Source organism: Syngnathoides biaculeatus, chromosome 2 (genome assembly GCF_019802595.1).
Source record: "Syngnathoides biaculeatus isolate LvHL_M chromosome 2, ASM1980259v1, whole genome shotgun sequence".
NCBI lineage: Eukaryota > Metazoa > Chordata > Actinopteri > Syngnathiformes > Syngnathidae > Syngnathoides > Syngnathoides biaculeatus.
Genome location: NC_084641.1, coordinates 15,831,371 through 15,846,153, shown reverse-complemented (window position 1 = coordinate 15,846,153; position 14,783 = coordinate 15,831,371). Strand labels below are relative to the sequence as shown.

At 40.2% G+C, this 14,783-nt stretch overlaps 1 protein-coding gene across 2 annotated transcripts in view; it reads right to left on the bottom strand.

The window, feature by feature from the left end:
• The window catches only part of LOC133509540 (bone morphogenetic protein receptor type-2-like), a 39,601-nt gene extending 24,818 nt beyond the window's left edge, over positions 1 to 14,783 (bottom strand). The window contains exon 1 of one of the 2 annotated variants that reach the window (XR_009797371.1): positions 13,796 to 14,783. Coding sequence is in view for 1 of the 2 variants with exons in the window: in XM_061836654.1 (XP_061692638.1) it covers positions 13,796 to 13,853 (58 nt within the window). In the remaining variant the exon portion in view is untranslated. The remainder of the gene's footprint in view (positions 1 to 13,795) is intronic. The other variant, XM_061836654.1, reaches the window with a different exon arrangement.

Here is a 14,783-nt window from a genome sequence, read left to right as displayed (position 1 = left end):
GATAAAAAAGCACAGAGAGAGGGGACATCACAATCCAGTATGTTTGTGAGAGCTAATTTACAAATCATGCTCATTGTACATATCAAAGCACCTCCTGTCAGGTAAGGAAATTTTTTTCAATTCCACTACTTACCAAAAGTAGTCATCGTCAAATTAAAATCAGTGGCTAATATATTTAGAATGGAAGTAATTACAGACCAATTTGCCAAACATGGCCTAATAACGTGTCATGTCAAACAAACATAATTACATATACGTAGTAGCCTTTTGATTGGTGAGGTGACAATGAACGCCCCATGAGTTATTGCAATAGAGAAGCACTGCTCTGAAATCTGCGACAATCCTGACGACCGTTTGAAAAGAGCCAAAATGAAGGCAGAATGGAATAGCTTGTGCCAAAGTCTGTGTGTGGTTCTGTGTACATACTGTAGACAGCAGCGTGGATAATCTGAGATAAGAAACACGATGTTATATTGTATGCGCAATAAACAGCTCCTCCCTTTCCTCTGTTTGGTGAGCTGACGCCTGTTCTGGAGGCAGGGGTGGATGTGTTCTACCCAAGGTCAAGCTATCCTGAGTGGGTAGTGGATAGGTTGGTAGTCAGGGTTTTCTCTCATGCTCCATCCACATAAAAATCCATCAGATTGAGCCCATTTAGTGCTTCTAGTGTGGCCAAAAAGAAGCTTAAGTGTTACTTCAAACATTGGACATGTTTATTTTTATTCTTATTTTTTTTTAATGGTGGCGACGGTTTCACCCTCAAACCGATGAATTTAATTTACCGTATTTTCTGCACTATAAGGCGCACCTAAAAGCCTTTAATTTTCTCAAAAGCCGACAGTGTGGCTTACAATCCTGTGTGCCATATATATGGATCAATATTGAGCCTTTAGTGAAACTCCATCTAATGGATGCATAACGTAACCCTAGCCTCTACTGTATCGTCTATTCTATGCGCCTTATAGTGCGGAACATACGGTATATCATTTCCTGTTAATAAAGTAATTCCACAGAACTCATATCTACTACGGCATCGCTACGAAAAACACTACCGCATTTACAGTAGATCCATTGTCATTACATCAGCAGTGGTACACAAAATATATTTTCTAGATATGTTAGAATGCATGGTTGTGTTTTGCACCTAATTGCATTACCTTCTGACATGGTCATTATGACAGTATATCTCAAGTCATGTTTACTGCTGTCCATCTCTATTCACCACATTGAATTTTTTTTAAAATCACAATTACTCTTTGAACCTATGGGGAGCTCTTTGGGGAAAAACAAAGCTACTAAATGTCTGATAAAAGTTCCCAAATCTTCTCGTAAGACCAAAGACCCTGCACAACATAGGTTAGACAAAAATACTTTTTTTTTGTTGGATTCACTTCCTTGAGTATACTTCGAAATTACTGGAAATGTCCAACAGGAGGGAGGGGTGGCGGACATCAGGATACATGCTGCAATGGAGGAAATATATAGGAACAATGGAAGGAAGTGCACAGCCAGTGACAACACCCGAGACGGTAAAACAAACACTGACCTTATTTGCTAGTGATACTTTTGACAGGAATCCTTAAGTATCAATTATCTTTCTCACATATGGATATTTCCTCTCTATTCTTGAATGTAAATTTGAAATCCAATCATATTTAATTATAGTAATATGAAGCACCCTGCAGGTTCTTCGTCAATGTACGCTACTGCGACCAGGTCTAAAGAAACAACCCCGAGACAGCTCACTAAATAGCCACTCCGTAGCAACCATGTATGACGAGGACATTTCTGAGCACGTATGAAATGTTGGCACATCTAATAACATCACAGTGAAGGAAATGCGACAAAAGTTTCAAATTGTATACTATACATAATTGCATACACACATGTATTAACGACAAAAGAAACAGGTGAAGGATTAGGCCATCCTTAAATAAAATGCATAGAGAATAAACGTGAGCCATGGATGGAACAAGGCTTTACTTATTTCCAATTCTAACTACAACTGCACCACTGCAGGCCTGGTGTCATTGGTTTTTCTGAAGCTATGCTTGACTGAGGTTGGTTCTTTGACTAAATTCTTTCAATCTCTTAGGAGCATTTCTAGTTGGATGCCAATCCCAGCGTTTATCTTTGATTGGCCATGGCAGACTCTGTTCCTGGTTTTGCTCGGGAGACACTGTTGTCCTGGACAGGGGGTTAGAGCATGCAAGCAAGACCAGTGAAGCGTGACAAGAGAGAGAGAGCGAAGAGAGAGAGGAGAGAGAGAAGAGAGAGAAGAGATAGAGAGAGAGAGGAGAGAGTAGAGAGGAGAGATGAGAGAGAGAGAAGAGCTAGAAGCAGAGAGCTGAGAGGCTTCGAGGAGAGAGAGAGAGAGAGATAGAGAAGAGACTTCTGAGAGAGAGAGAGATTGAGATAGCAGATGAGACGAGAGAGAGGAGAGATGAGAGCAGAGAGAGTCTACGTAGAGAGATAGAGAGACGAGAGAGTATTTGTCAAGAGGATCGAAGAGAGAGAGATAGATCCTGAGACGAGAGAGAGATGAGGAGACCCAGGACTCTGAGAGAGACTGATAGAGAGACCGAGCCACCCTTCCTCCTGAGAGGACACGGAGAGAGACGACTGTGAGCACTTGACGAGACGAGACTTAGACACATTGAGACCGAGAGAGAGAGGAGAAGGGAGGAGAGCTGAGAGAAGAGTCGAGAGAGAGAGAGAGAGACCAGAGAGGAGAGAGAGAGGAGAGAGAGGTTTGGGAGTAGTTCTCTGCTGCAAGACTGCTCATTGGACAGTGGCTGGCACTTAGTGGTTACCCATGGCCCAGATATTTGTTAATACTCACCCTGCGCTACACCATCTATCCCCCACGCCAGCCCAGTTACCCTCCTCCCACGAATTGGCCCTTGGTGCTCCCGCCCTCCCCCTCACACAACCCCCTTCCGCTCAGCCTCATTGCTGAAAAACAACAGATCTAATCTGACCCTATTGCCAAAGCTCATAGGAGAGAGGCAAGATGTTACATTTAGAATACTACAGTCTGTTCCACAACTTGATGGCAACGGGCTGTTATTGCACTGCGTCCACGTACAGCTTGGAAAACGGCTCAACCTTTTGCATAAAAAATTTAGGAAGCCATATTAAAGACATTAATTAATGTTACAGCTGAATAAATTGTTGCAGAAAATGTCATTTGTCAAACATATTTTTGCCCATATGTCCAGACTTGAGGGACTCTGTGAACAGTTCCAAGATTTCAAATAAGCCTATAGGATGTTTTACTGTTTTTACACAGGATAGTAGGGATTAAAGCAGAAAAGGAAAACCCTTGGTTGAATCTCATATCCACATTAGGATTTTGTTTACAAAATTATTATTTTTTTTAATCTGGGAGAATGAAAAAAGTGCAGCCAAAACCAACACACACACCTCCCTGATAAATGATTGCACGCACCTACTAAATTTCAATGCTTTACGATTCCTGAAATATCCTTTTTTAGGTTATTATTCATAGTCGTGACTGAAGTTTCAATTGCTGCGGAAAGTCAAGCTATTGACTAGCTCTAATCTACCTGCTACGGTTGTTGTTTGGATATATTCTCGTTGATGAGGTGGGATGGGTTGAATTCAGGGGCCTTTGCTGACACCCCCAATATCCCAAACCTGTTTAAGGATGAAGGATCGGAGAGATGAGTAGGGGCAAGTACGTGCTTAATCCGTCCCATCTGTTGCATAACGACTGCCACCCCCTAAAAACACCACTACTACTCAGCCTGTCTGGGTCTGGTACATTTTTGCTAATCCCAGAGTTCAGACTGCCCTCAAATCGTAGGACCAGAATTACTGACCACAATGCTTTTGCACCAGAACCTGGCTTCCTCCTCCCTTCCCCAGCCACCCTCAGCAGGCTAACTTTCACAAATATGTGATGAAAACACAGATGAGTGAGTGACTGAGGTGGTGTGCTTTTACACCATAATGGGGGAGGGTGAAGCAAAACACAATGGTGTTCACCAGTAGACTATCCCAAATATGGTTCACCGCCCCTCCGTGCATGTTTCCTAGTTTTAACCCCCCCTCCATTTTGAATTCTTACATTTACTTTGCATTAAAGATAAGGCATGAATTAAAAAGAAATAGCCTTTGTGGCTCTTAATTGAAGCAGCTGGCTTTCAGCATTTTGTGACAAAGTACATTACATTACATTACATGGCTGAGGATTTATTATCTGACTAGGAATAAGAGAAACATTCTTTGTACTACTACTGTATTTTCACAGTGACTAGACTGAGCAAAACCACCCGTAATGTTATTGCTGCTAAATGATTGGGCATTGTTCTTGTCAGCTTCATATTAAAGCCACACATTTGTTGCTACTCGTAATTAACAGACACTCTGCAGGTCTATCATCATATTAGTGAAGTAGACCAACGTTATTTATACAATGGTAATTTTACCCCGATCCCTCACATCCCACGACACAGTGGCAAGTTAACATATATTGTGCAAAAACATTTAGTCTGAAATCAAATCACACTAAACCTCTCCTGTTTCATGTCATTCACGAGCACCAAAAATGACCTATTTTATTGGATGCTAAAATAATGAGAGAATTTCTTAGAGAATGTTGTATTATTTTCATCGAGGTCAAAAGTCAACATACAAGCCCTAAGTCTTGAGTAGCAATTCCTTTGAACTGCATGACTTGGGTTATAAGCATGACTTGGGTTTATAAGCGGCGCAGAAAATGGATGGACACACACACACACACACACACACATATTCTCTATATATATTTGAATACACAAACATATGATCTGTGTCAGCTGAAAACCGCATGATCGATCCCAATTTTTCGATCACGTGTTCAGATAGGGATATCACAAAGATAGATGACAGATATCGCCACATGCCCACCACTTTAACGCCGCACATTCAACAAGGCCGTCACGTAGGCATGGTTTAATTTTATTGTACAACTGTGACACTGAAATAAGTCAGTCTCATTCTCTGTTTGCATTGTGCCACAGCGCTGATATACAACTGTGACCAATTCTGGAACTATGAAATTTTCCCCAATCACATTTTAAGTGACAAATGGAAATTAGTTTTGGACACACTGTTCAGTTCCCATGTTCCATTTTATGTGATGTCTGTTACATAGAAGTCAATTTTATAGCGGTTCCAGTGAACTGTATAACTATGTTGATTTCCTGTAATATCCTCAAATTTCTTATGAAAAAAAACCCTAACGTCATAATAGCTTTCAAATGTACTACACTTCCATGTCTCACAACCTTGGAAAGAAAAGATATCATTGCTATGAGGCCTTTCCATCTTGTACAGGCTGTAAGTACTCATTTCAGATAAAAATTAAATTTGCGACTGTCAAATACGAGTGAGTGAAGTCGAATGTCAATTTTGTCCTAATTCATTGTGGTTTAAAGTTGCAAGCTTGACCCTTGGTGAAGGTTTATCTTAATGTTAAGCGAAATGCGACTTTCTCCTTTCTTTCCAGTATGGTAAAATCATTTGTATTTTTGTGTCCGTTATCAGCTCATAATTAGTTTGTAGACTAAAATGAATGCTAAAAACCATCAGCACAAGAGTGCAACCCAGCAATTAACATGTTATCTGCTTCTGTTTGCATAGACGTATTTTATTGTTTCACACTTACCCAACTGACCTTACTGAAGTTCTATGCAGTTTAGGCTGAAGCTCTGAGAGGGAGCGAACATAGTAGACTTCTCCACATCACGAATGACTCCTCTGGACCACATAATCTATTCCAAGTGTTGCACTAAGGCTACTGGTAATTTATTTCAAAGTGAAGAAACTATTTTGTTCGTCGTTACAGTTTGGCACAAAAATGACTTCGACCGCATCCTTTGTTGGTTTTCGCCACTTTCTTCTTTGGGGTCAGCAGACTGCAGGCAACAAAACTGCAAACTGAAAATTTTTAAATTTGAACTAGTCGGAAGAATCGGCATCTTAATCCCGGTTCCAATCAGCTCTTGAATCTCAATGCCCAACTCTAAAATTTAAATTGCATTATCCTACTCATCATCCATCTCAAAGAGAAACAGAGGTGGACCAAAAGAATTAACATTGCTTATGCTTTTGTGTACTACAATAATCACCACTTTTGCACCCCATGTCCTTGTCAGTACCATGGCCATTCAATGATCAAATTCAATGTAACATCATGAGTTATGTGGAGAACTCCTGACTTTCATCATCAGGGAACATTATTTTTTTTTTGGATGCACCTGTTACAATTTGTGACTTGCAAAACATTTTCAACATGGAATTAAAGAACTGAAAAAAATGTGGTTACCTTAAAGCCCAAGTGTCATCCCATTAAACATTCTAAAATAGATATTGTAATGAAAAATACAGATAACATTATTCACTTCAATGTCTATATGAAAAAATAAATATGAGGGGAGAGCGCGTCATCCATGCGCAAAGTTGCACATCCAAGTGGTCGCCATATTGGCTGCATCTACTACCCATGACGTCACCCGGACATTCACCATTGAAAAAACGCTGTGGCCCTTACTATGGGAGACGAACACGCTCCTTCTGACAGGGAAGCTCTTTTCGAAGAAGAGAACATCTCACAACCGGGTGAAGTGACCGGGGCAATATTACCCTATCGTTTCGAGCCATATTTAGATGATATGCGGATCACGCCCAAACCACCTCCCCACCTGATCCACCTCTGCCCGGCGGTGATAAAAAAAACAATGCCGCCCGCGAGCAACGAGGACGCTGCGGCCAAACTGCCTTCCCGTCTGATCCACTTCCGCGGCAGAGATGAGCCATCACGGCCCAGCACTGCGACGAGCCATCCTGGCCGAAACCGTGTTGACAAGGCCAGCGGCCGGTTTGGCCTTGTCGACAAGGCCGGTGGCGATCCACGAGGCCGGCTCGGCCTTGTCGAAAAGGCTGGTGGCGAGCCACAAGGCCTGCGGAGGCCGTCCATCAGCGGCTGCTGCATGGAAGCCTTTCGATGCACACAACACATGTAGCACCCCTACTTATGGATTACGCCCAACCCCAACTATTGTTGTTTTCTGTATACACACCTACCTGTCATTTGGAACCCACGAAGCTCTCGTCCTCTGCACCTGTGCAATCCATTTTTCACGACGAACCAGATCATTTGGGAAAGTATGAAAAGCAAATCCATCGTCCCGAGTGTTTGAGCAATATCCAGCAATACAACAAGCCGGGATTTTGGCTAACACGAAGGAACAACGAGCTACTTTCCCGGAAGTAAAACTAATAGAAACAAACGAGTCCACTTGAGGGCGGTCCTGCCATGTACGCCACTTCCTGCTTCTTCCCGAAAAGAAATTCCTCAAGAGGATTTTCATGGCGGGAGTTACAAAAAGCCATGTACGTCAAAATCATGTTTTGTGGTGAAAAAACGGCTGGGTTCATACCGGCTGCCATTTTTTCATTAATAACATACTAAAAATCATGCAATTCATGACAATGGAACTTAAAAATGGCCTATTTTTTTAAACTCGTAATGGATCATGTGTGGTGGTTAGGTGATTCCAGATGATTTAGCCCATGGCCACATCTATACAGATAAAGTTAGTGTGAATGAGTGCAATGTCACATGTTTTTTTTCTGCATAACGCAACTGTGATCATTCACACGCACATGCACAGACGCACCGTTATCCAGATTGCATACTTCAACCTTCATTGGAGTGTTTCAGGCAGCAATAACATTCGTCTCTTCTCACATAGTAATGATCATGTGATGTGGCGGCAGTACTAAATGTTATGGAAACAAAGCACTCGTAATGCCATCTTATTTTGGTTTCCTAAGTGATACTGATGCAATGTCACAGAGAAAAATTCTTCAACATCTATTGCACTTGACACTTCAGTGATTCTGAGTCATCCTCGATCAGTGGCTCTCTCAGCCAAACCACTAAAATTACAAATGACAATGCAGCGCTTCCATCGTTCAGTATCCGAAGAAAAAACGTGAACACAGTTATGTGGTGTTGGTTGTTATAATTTGAAGCATGAGAGGAAAAAAAAAAACTTTCACAAATTAGGTGCACACTTTAGTGCTGAAGTTAGCGCAATAATATACAAACATGACATCATAGCGTTACTTCATCTGCAATATATTTGTATTGGTGTTTCATTATGAATCTACATATTCCTCAGAATTTCCAAGTGACATCATTAAAGGTATTTGTGTATCAATATATTTTCATGGCTGTAGTTTGTAACGTTGAGCTGTTTCTTTGTTTACCTCATTTGCGTAAACACACATAGGGATAAAATGTCAGAAAAACCATGCATAATATATGGTGCCGTTCTGCAACCCTGCAAATTACAGCTACTATCATAAAAAATGTTTAATCAGCACAAAAGTAATTTAAAATTAGAACTGTTCTCTTTATGGTTTGTTCACACTTGGTTACGTAAAATTGAAATATGTGAGAATATATAGACATTAGTTTGAGTTCACAATAAAAATGCCAAATCTAGAATAGACGTCTTCACTTATTAGACATGATTGTAAAAAGTAAGAAGGGCTCCTTTATGGATTTGTGATTAATGAGTGAATAAAGAAGCACAAATACACACAAACTGGAGCAAAACTGGTAAAACTGGATAAATATAGTAATTATCTGTACAATCTTCCAGGCTACATGAAAGCATCAAATAGTCTAATGCATTAGTGCATCATAGTTCATGCGATCAAAAAAAGATGAAAACAGCAAATTATGTGCGTGTATGAGGATGCTAACTCCAGAAAATCAGTTGACAAGCCACCTGTAATTACCAATATGATGTTCAACTGTGGTGTGAGCACATAAATAACACCTCTCTTTATCTTGTTAGCTCTCAATTGCACTATCGAGCATAGGCTACATCATGAAATACAGTGTGGAGCCGGCTACAAGGCCCTTCAGACAACTTCCCATTGGAAAGACACTAAATATGGAAATAATTATTGAAAATTGTAAAGGGTCTCTTCAGCCACTAACCATTTTTTATTATTACAAATGTTGTTACAGTTTATTGGCAAACTGTTTCTTCCTGCAATAGACATGCAGTAACTGGGCAACAAAACACTGTTCGTCAATAATATATACACAAATACACACCTAGAAAATAGTTTTATACTATTTCCCTACATTTTTGGGACATTTATATTCAGCTGTTCAACAATGGAATTTCTGAGACTTTAGAAATCACCACTTCTCAGAATGGAAGTACATTTTTTTTAGGGAGGGGATGGCTTTTTCTTTTGCTCTTTTGTTTCAAAAGCATATTCCACTTTCACAGCTTTTTTTTTTTTTTTTTAAATCTTCTTTACCATAGCAACATAGTAAGTTTCTTTCAGCTTGTGCCGCTCAGGGTCGCCACAGCGTATCATCTCAGATGAACGCACATATATGTTTGGCACAATTTTTACGCCGGATGCCCTTCCTGACGCAAGCCTTCTCAGGGAGTGGAGGCCACAGTGGGATACGAATCCACAACCCCGGGTTTACCAAACCAGTGCTCTAACCACTGAGCTACGGGGCCTCATATCAGTAATTTGTCTGTGACAGCAGTCATCACAGCTAACCAAACAATCAGCTCTTGTCTTTGAAACTCTCTTTTATTGTCACAGTGGTTTGATTTAAATCGGAGTCGTGCTCTCTTCCAGGACTATCCCGAGATATATTTGGTCCTCCTGTGTAGTGGCTTGAGTTGAAATAGTAACGAAGTTCACATTTTAAATCCACGTAGACGGAAAACCTGTAAATCTCGAAAAATATGACATTGTTCTTATTGTTGTTGTTGTTATTCTGGGGTGTCTGTCAAAAAAACCGTCTCCAATAAAGAACAGGTAATTGACTGTTACAGTTAGTTAATCATAAGGCTCATGTAATCGGAATACAGTATATTCATTGCTGGAGCATTTCATTTGATGCGTGCTATGTAATCACAAGAAACTCAAGACGAGTTTTGAATTAGTACACATACTTGTTTCAGCTATTAGAATATTATCTTGGATGACTGCTAATTTCAGATTTTCCAGCTTTGCTAAAGATACCATGTCATACCCCAAGATACAAAGGTCAAATGATTTTTTTTGCCATATCTGTCATGATTTGACCCATTTTTTTTTCAAATGAGTGCACATCTAAACGGACATCCAGGTTGTCACATTAGCATTAATAATAATAATACGATGATAAGGAATTCATATGGGAACTGTGGTTATATTGTCAGCACAGGTGATTTTACTTAAATCTCTCTTCCTCAGAATTTATACTGGAAATTGTCCATGTCCGTTATCCAAGGCACTTATCCTCACAAGGGTCGCAGGACTGCTGGACCCTATCCCAGCTAACATTTGGCAAAAGGCGGACTTCACCCTAAAATGTTCCCTCCCTGCCCGCACCAAAGTCAGGCGTGTGTACCACTACACTATCAGTGACCTCGAAATTGTCAATGCGTTTTAATTTTTCATCTCTGTACCACATTTCTCTGCTTGGAGGGAAACAGAATCAAACCCAAAACAACCTGTGTGATATAACGCAAATATTAAATCCAAAAACAACAATTTTTGGATGAGGGTAAACATCAAAATAGAAAGACCAACTTTGTTGCAGCATAACGGACACTAGTGTGATAATCTAATTTGCTTCAATCCTAGGAATATTTGTTCAAAACATAGTAAAGTAATGCTCATAAATGGTTTCATTATTCCAATCCAGTTAATCACAATATTGCCAAAAGAAAATAAAAATATATGCAAGGTTTATTTCTAATGAAAACAGTAAAAAAAAAAAACCGACACAAAATCATATATATTTAGTCATTAGAACACAGCAATAACTAAAATGAAATTTACAAACATGCAAAAAAAAAAAAAAAAAAACAATATATCAAGACAGAAAAAAATCTAACACTATGACAGAAATGACGGTGAATATAACTTTGCCATCCTACTTGCTCTATGTTAACAAAATATTTTAGCTACTCTTATAGGAACAAAACTAAATAAATTCCATATCATCACAATGTGATTGTATGTTGTTTTGATTGAAGCATTTGGGTGCAAATCATTTTCCTAGTGATATTTTTTTATAATTATATAGTGTATTTCAAAATAATCAAAGAAACCATGCCCTCCCATTGATGCAGTGTTCCTCTACGGACCTTGCACACTCATGCAGCTGCGGGGTGTCTGCCTACAATAGTTTGAATCTGAAGAAGGAATTAGAAAATGCAGCAGGTGAACATTTTTTTTCTCCATGTCCTCTTTTAGAATTATATAAGGAGATAAGAATACAACATTTTGGGCTGCTCTCTGTGTTGTTTGAAGTGTTATAATTTACTACAAAATTAGTGCTAAGCTTGTATGTCCAAACAGGTACCTCTGCTGGTCAATTTTAAAGTGTTGATTTACTGTAAATTAGAGTCCACCAACATCCCAGCAGATGCTGCGATGTGAGTATTGCGCACACATACATTGCAAATGCTCAAACAATATATCGTGCAGCCTTAGTATGAGTGAGGATGAAAATTGCATTGCAAAGATGCTAAATAAAAAGACACGCCCATTAACTGTCGTGCCACAGGTAGTTACATTGCCATAACAAGGTGTGAGCTGGGTGTTTCAAAACTATGGTTCATCCTGTTAGATGGTGATGTCCTTTTAATTTTTTAATACAAAATACAACCCCTCATAATCAACGGCACAATTGAATATTGTAGTCTCGACCCATACAGAAAAGACTGTAGACATGTATGATGCGAGATGAGCTGAATTTCAAAAGGTTTGGTGCTTTGCCAAAGGCAACTCTGTATGAGTGAAGATGCAGACTATCCAACATATGACAGTTTTTTGTTTTTTTTTACTTTTGTGCACAGGGGGACTTCTTAACCCTCCAAATCCGAAGATCTTACAGATGACCTACAGACATAACTGGAACAGATATGGCAGATGATTGGCACGCTGCATCACAGAATATAAAAAAAGAGGACCCGGCAACAGAATAACCATAAATAAGATATTAGTAATCATTTCAAATTGAAACACTATTACTAATTGCCAGAACAACGATGTGACCAATTAATATTTTCAGAGCAAGAAAAATGAATAAATTAAGTATAGGTACTACAAAAATATTCTCCAACGGTAGTTTTAACAGCCGCAGAGAACTATAAATATCGTGTGTACATTTAATGTTGTGAATCGGATTGCTAGTAGTGGAACCCCTTTTCTGAAGGGCAGACAAGATTAAAAACATCCACAAATAAGTTTATAAATTCTGGGGGTTTCACTAAGTTAATGTGTCAAAATTACCCTGACGTTTCAAACGGCATCACTTGCCCTAAAAGTGTGACGTAAGTATCGCTTATGAAACATTATTTGTGAGAAAGCACTTTGGGCTGTATAATAGGTTGTGTATTTTAGAACTCAGTTTCTCCTCAATTAATTTGTTATGGCAGATTTTTCAGGCATTTGAAATGCTCTTTCAATTTTTCTGGGGGGAGGGTGTAGGAAATTCCACAAAAACAGTGGCCACTTGTCACGATGTTACAATTATTATTCACTGATTTCAACCAGATACTGCATCTAAAATACACAAAAACATGTTCACACAAAGCTCATATCGTCACCAAAACTTTGCTTGCTTTCAAATAAAATTAGGTATCAATGTAATACATCCATTTGTAATGCAAAATAAGATTTGAGAATTTCTTTACCTGGTTTCGACCTACATGTATCAGTTAGACCCAGAAAAAACCTTGTGCATAATGCAACAGCCAACATGTATAGGACAGAAGAGAACGCATTAAAATGTCAAACTCGTGCAACAGCACATACTTCGAAATTGAGTTGCCAACACAACTGAGCGGAAGTTGCCTTCTTCATACTGTAATGTCATAGCCAATGATACAATACATTGAACTATAGATTTACAGTACGTACAGTACAGCACATGTTTTAAAGAGTACCAAACCAGTTTTCACTAAACTGGAAACATTTCCTAATAACAAAGTATTCTTGCACAGCATTGTATAGTTTCATCTCTGAGGCTATTCTGAATTTGGCTACATTACTAAGTTATTTTTTTCTTCCGTGACCAAACACAGACTCTAGTTAATGCAGTAGATTTCCATACTGACGGAAGAAAGTCACTAGACCAGATAATACAGTTTGAGACAATACCAGTATCCTTGTAAAAATTCTCTGATACCGTAGGCAGCAATTCTACATCACTGGTCAGTCGCATAACTGGCCATGTTGGAGCCATGTCAACAGTGTGTATGAGAAGATAGTTGAAGGACACAGATGACAACTCTTTGAGTCCTACATTACTGGTACAGCAAAATGGATGATAAACTCCTCGAGCGTCAAAGCGAGTCGGCTGCACCTCAAGTTGCAGAGGAGGCTGCCGACTACTAAGCAACGACTTTGAGGCACAACTTGGCAGACGAGGCCTGCAGTATGTTTGGCAGTGTTTTTCCAGGCCTTGGTACACAGAACGAGTGAAAAGGAGAAAGTGTGGGTGTTTGCTTCTGCGCACAAGATGAATTATGTGTGAAGGCTACTGGGCAACAACGAGATGAGCTCCATGGAACAGTGCAGAAATGCAGGGGGGTTGTCATCCAGAAACTTGACATTTTGAGGGATTTGAGAAATTGTGCATTGTAGACCTTATAACGGAACAACGCCAAGTGATGTTTGACGTGTACTTCAGTAAAAGAAGAAAAAATATTTACAAGACGATATTTACACAGCCACTTACCAGCCACTGGAGTAAGGAGAAGAGTCAGGCAAAAGGCGAAATTTGCTAGACACTGCATCGTTGCAGTTCGGCCCACAGGTATGATCGTATAGCTCGACTTTGCGGTTTCACTTGAAGCTAATCCACACACTTGGGTGTACTTTCTGGTCCTTGTTCCTCTTCTTGTTGCAGCTACCGCATCAATGTTTCTTTATTCTATCCTCGGGTCAGCTCAATTCGTGTAAATACTCTTTCTACCGTATAGCTATACATTTGATGGTCGCATAGAGTCGCTTCTGTGCGGTCAGTGTCTAGTGAACACCAAAGTTAACGTCGGACCGTGATTGAATCCTGCAAGAAAACTAAGCGTTTCAGTTGTTTGGCGTAAATAAAACGCATTTGCGAAAACAAGCCATCTCGACAAGCTGACATGCTAGCCACTAGACGTCTGTGTCATGCTGTAAAAACTTGGCTGAAGACAAAAACATCCCGCTTAAAACGACGCATTTGTCTTTAGATCATCCGTTCACCATCCTCGGATGCACACCAAATTATGTCGCCCGCCGTCTGCGCCGCAAACAGGACGTTCCCATGTAATTACACGTTAGCCAATTAGCTTGGCGAGGTAGGTGCTAAATGCTATCGCCGTTAGCCAACTGCTAGCGAGTTCGTCGTCCTCTTCTGCGTCCCACTTTATTTCTTGGTCTTAAAGAGATGAATTTGCCCAGGCGCAGTGAGTTTTCTATCTTTCCGCGCCCGGAAAAATGTCACTCGAGCGGCTGCAAGCGGTGGAGGGAGGTACGCATATCTCTTGAACTGATCTTCCCAGGGGCATTCGACTGCGCTTGTTCTAGACGCTTTGGAGCTCAGTTAGGGAGGCAGGCAGACAGACAGACTGGGCGGATGGGAACGCCTCATTTAGTTGCAAGCTTGTTTGGACCGCGTCGTCTCCGGTATCATGTTGCTGTGGGTTGGCGTCGCGAGGGTGGAGGAGGAGTACAGCATAGTA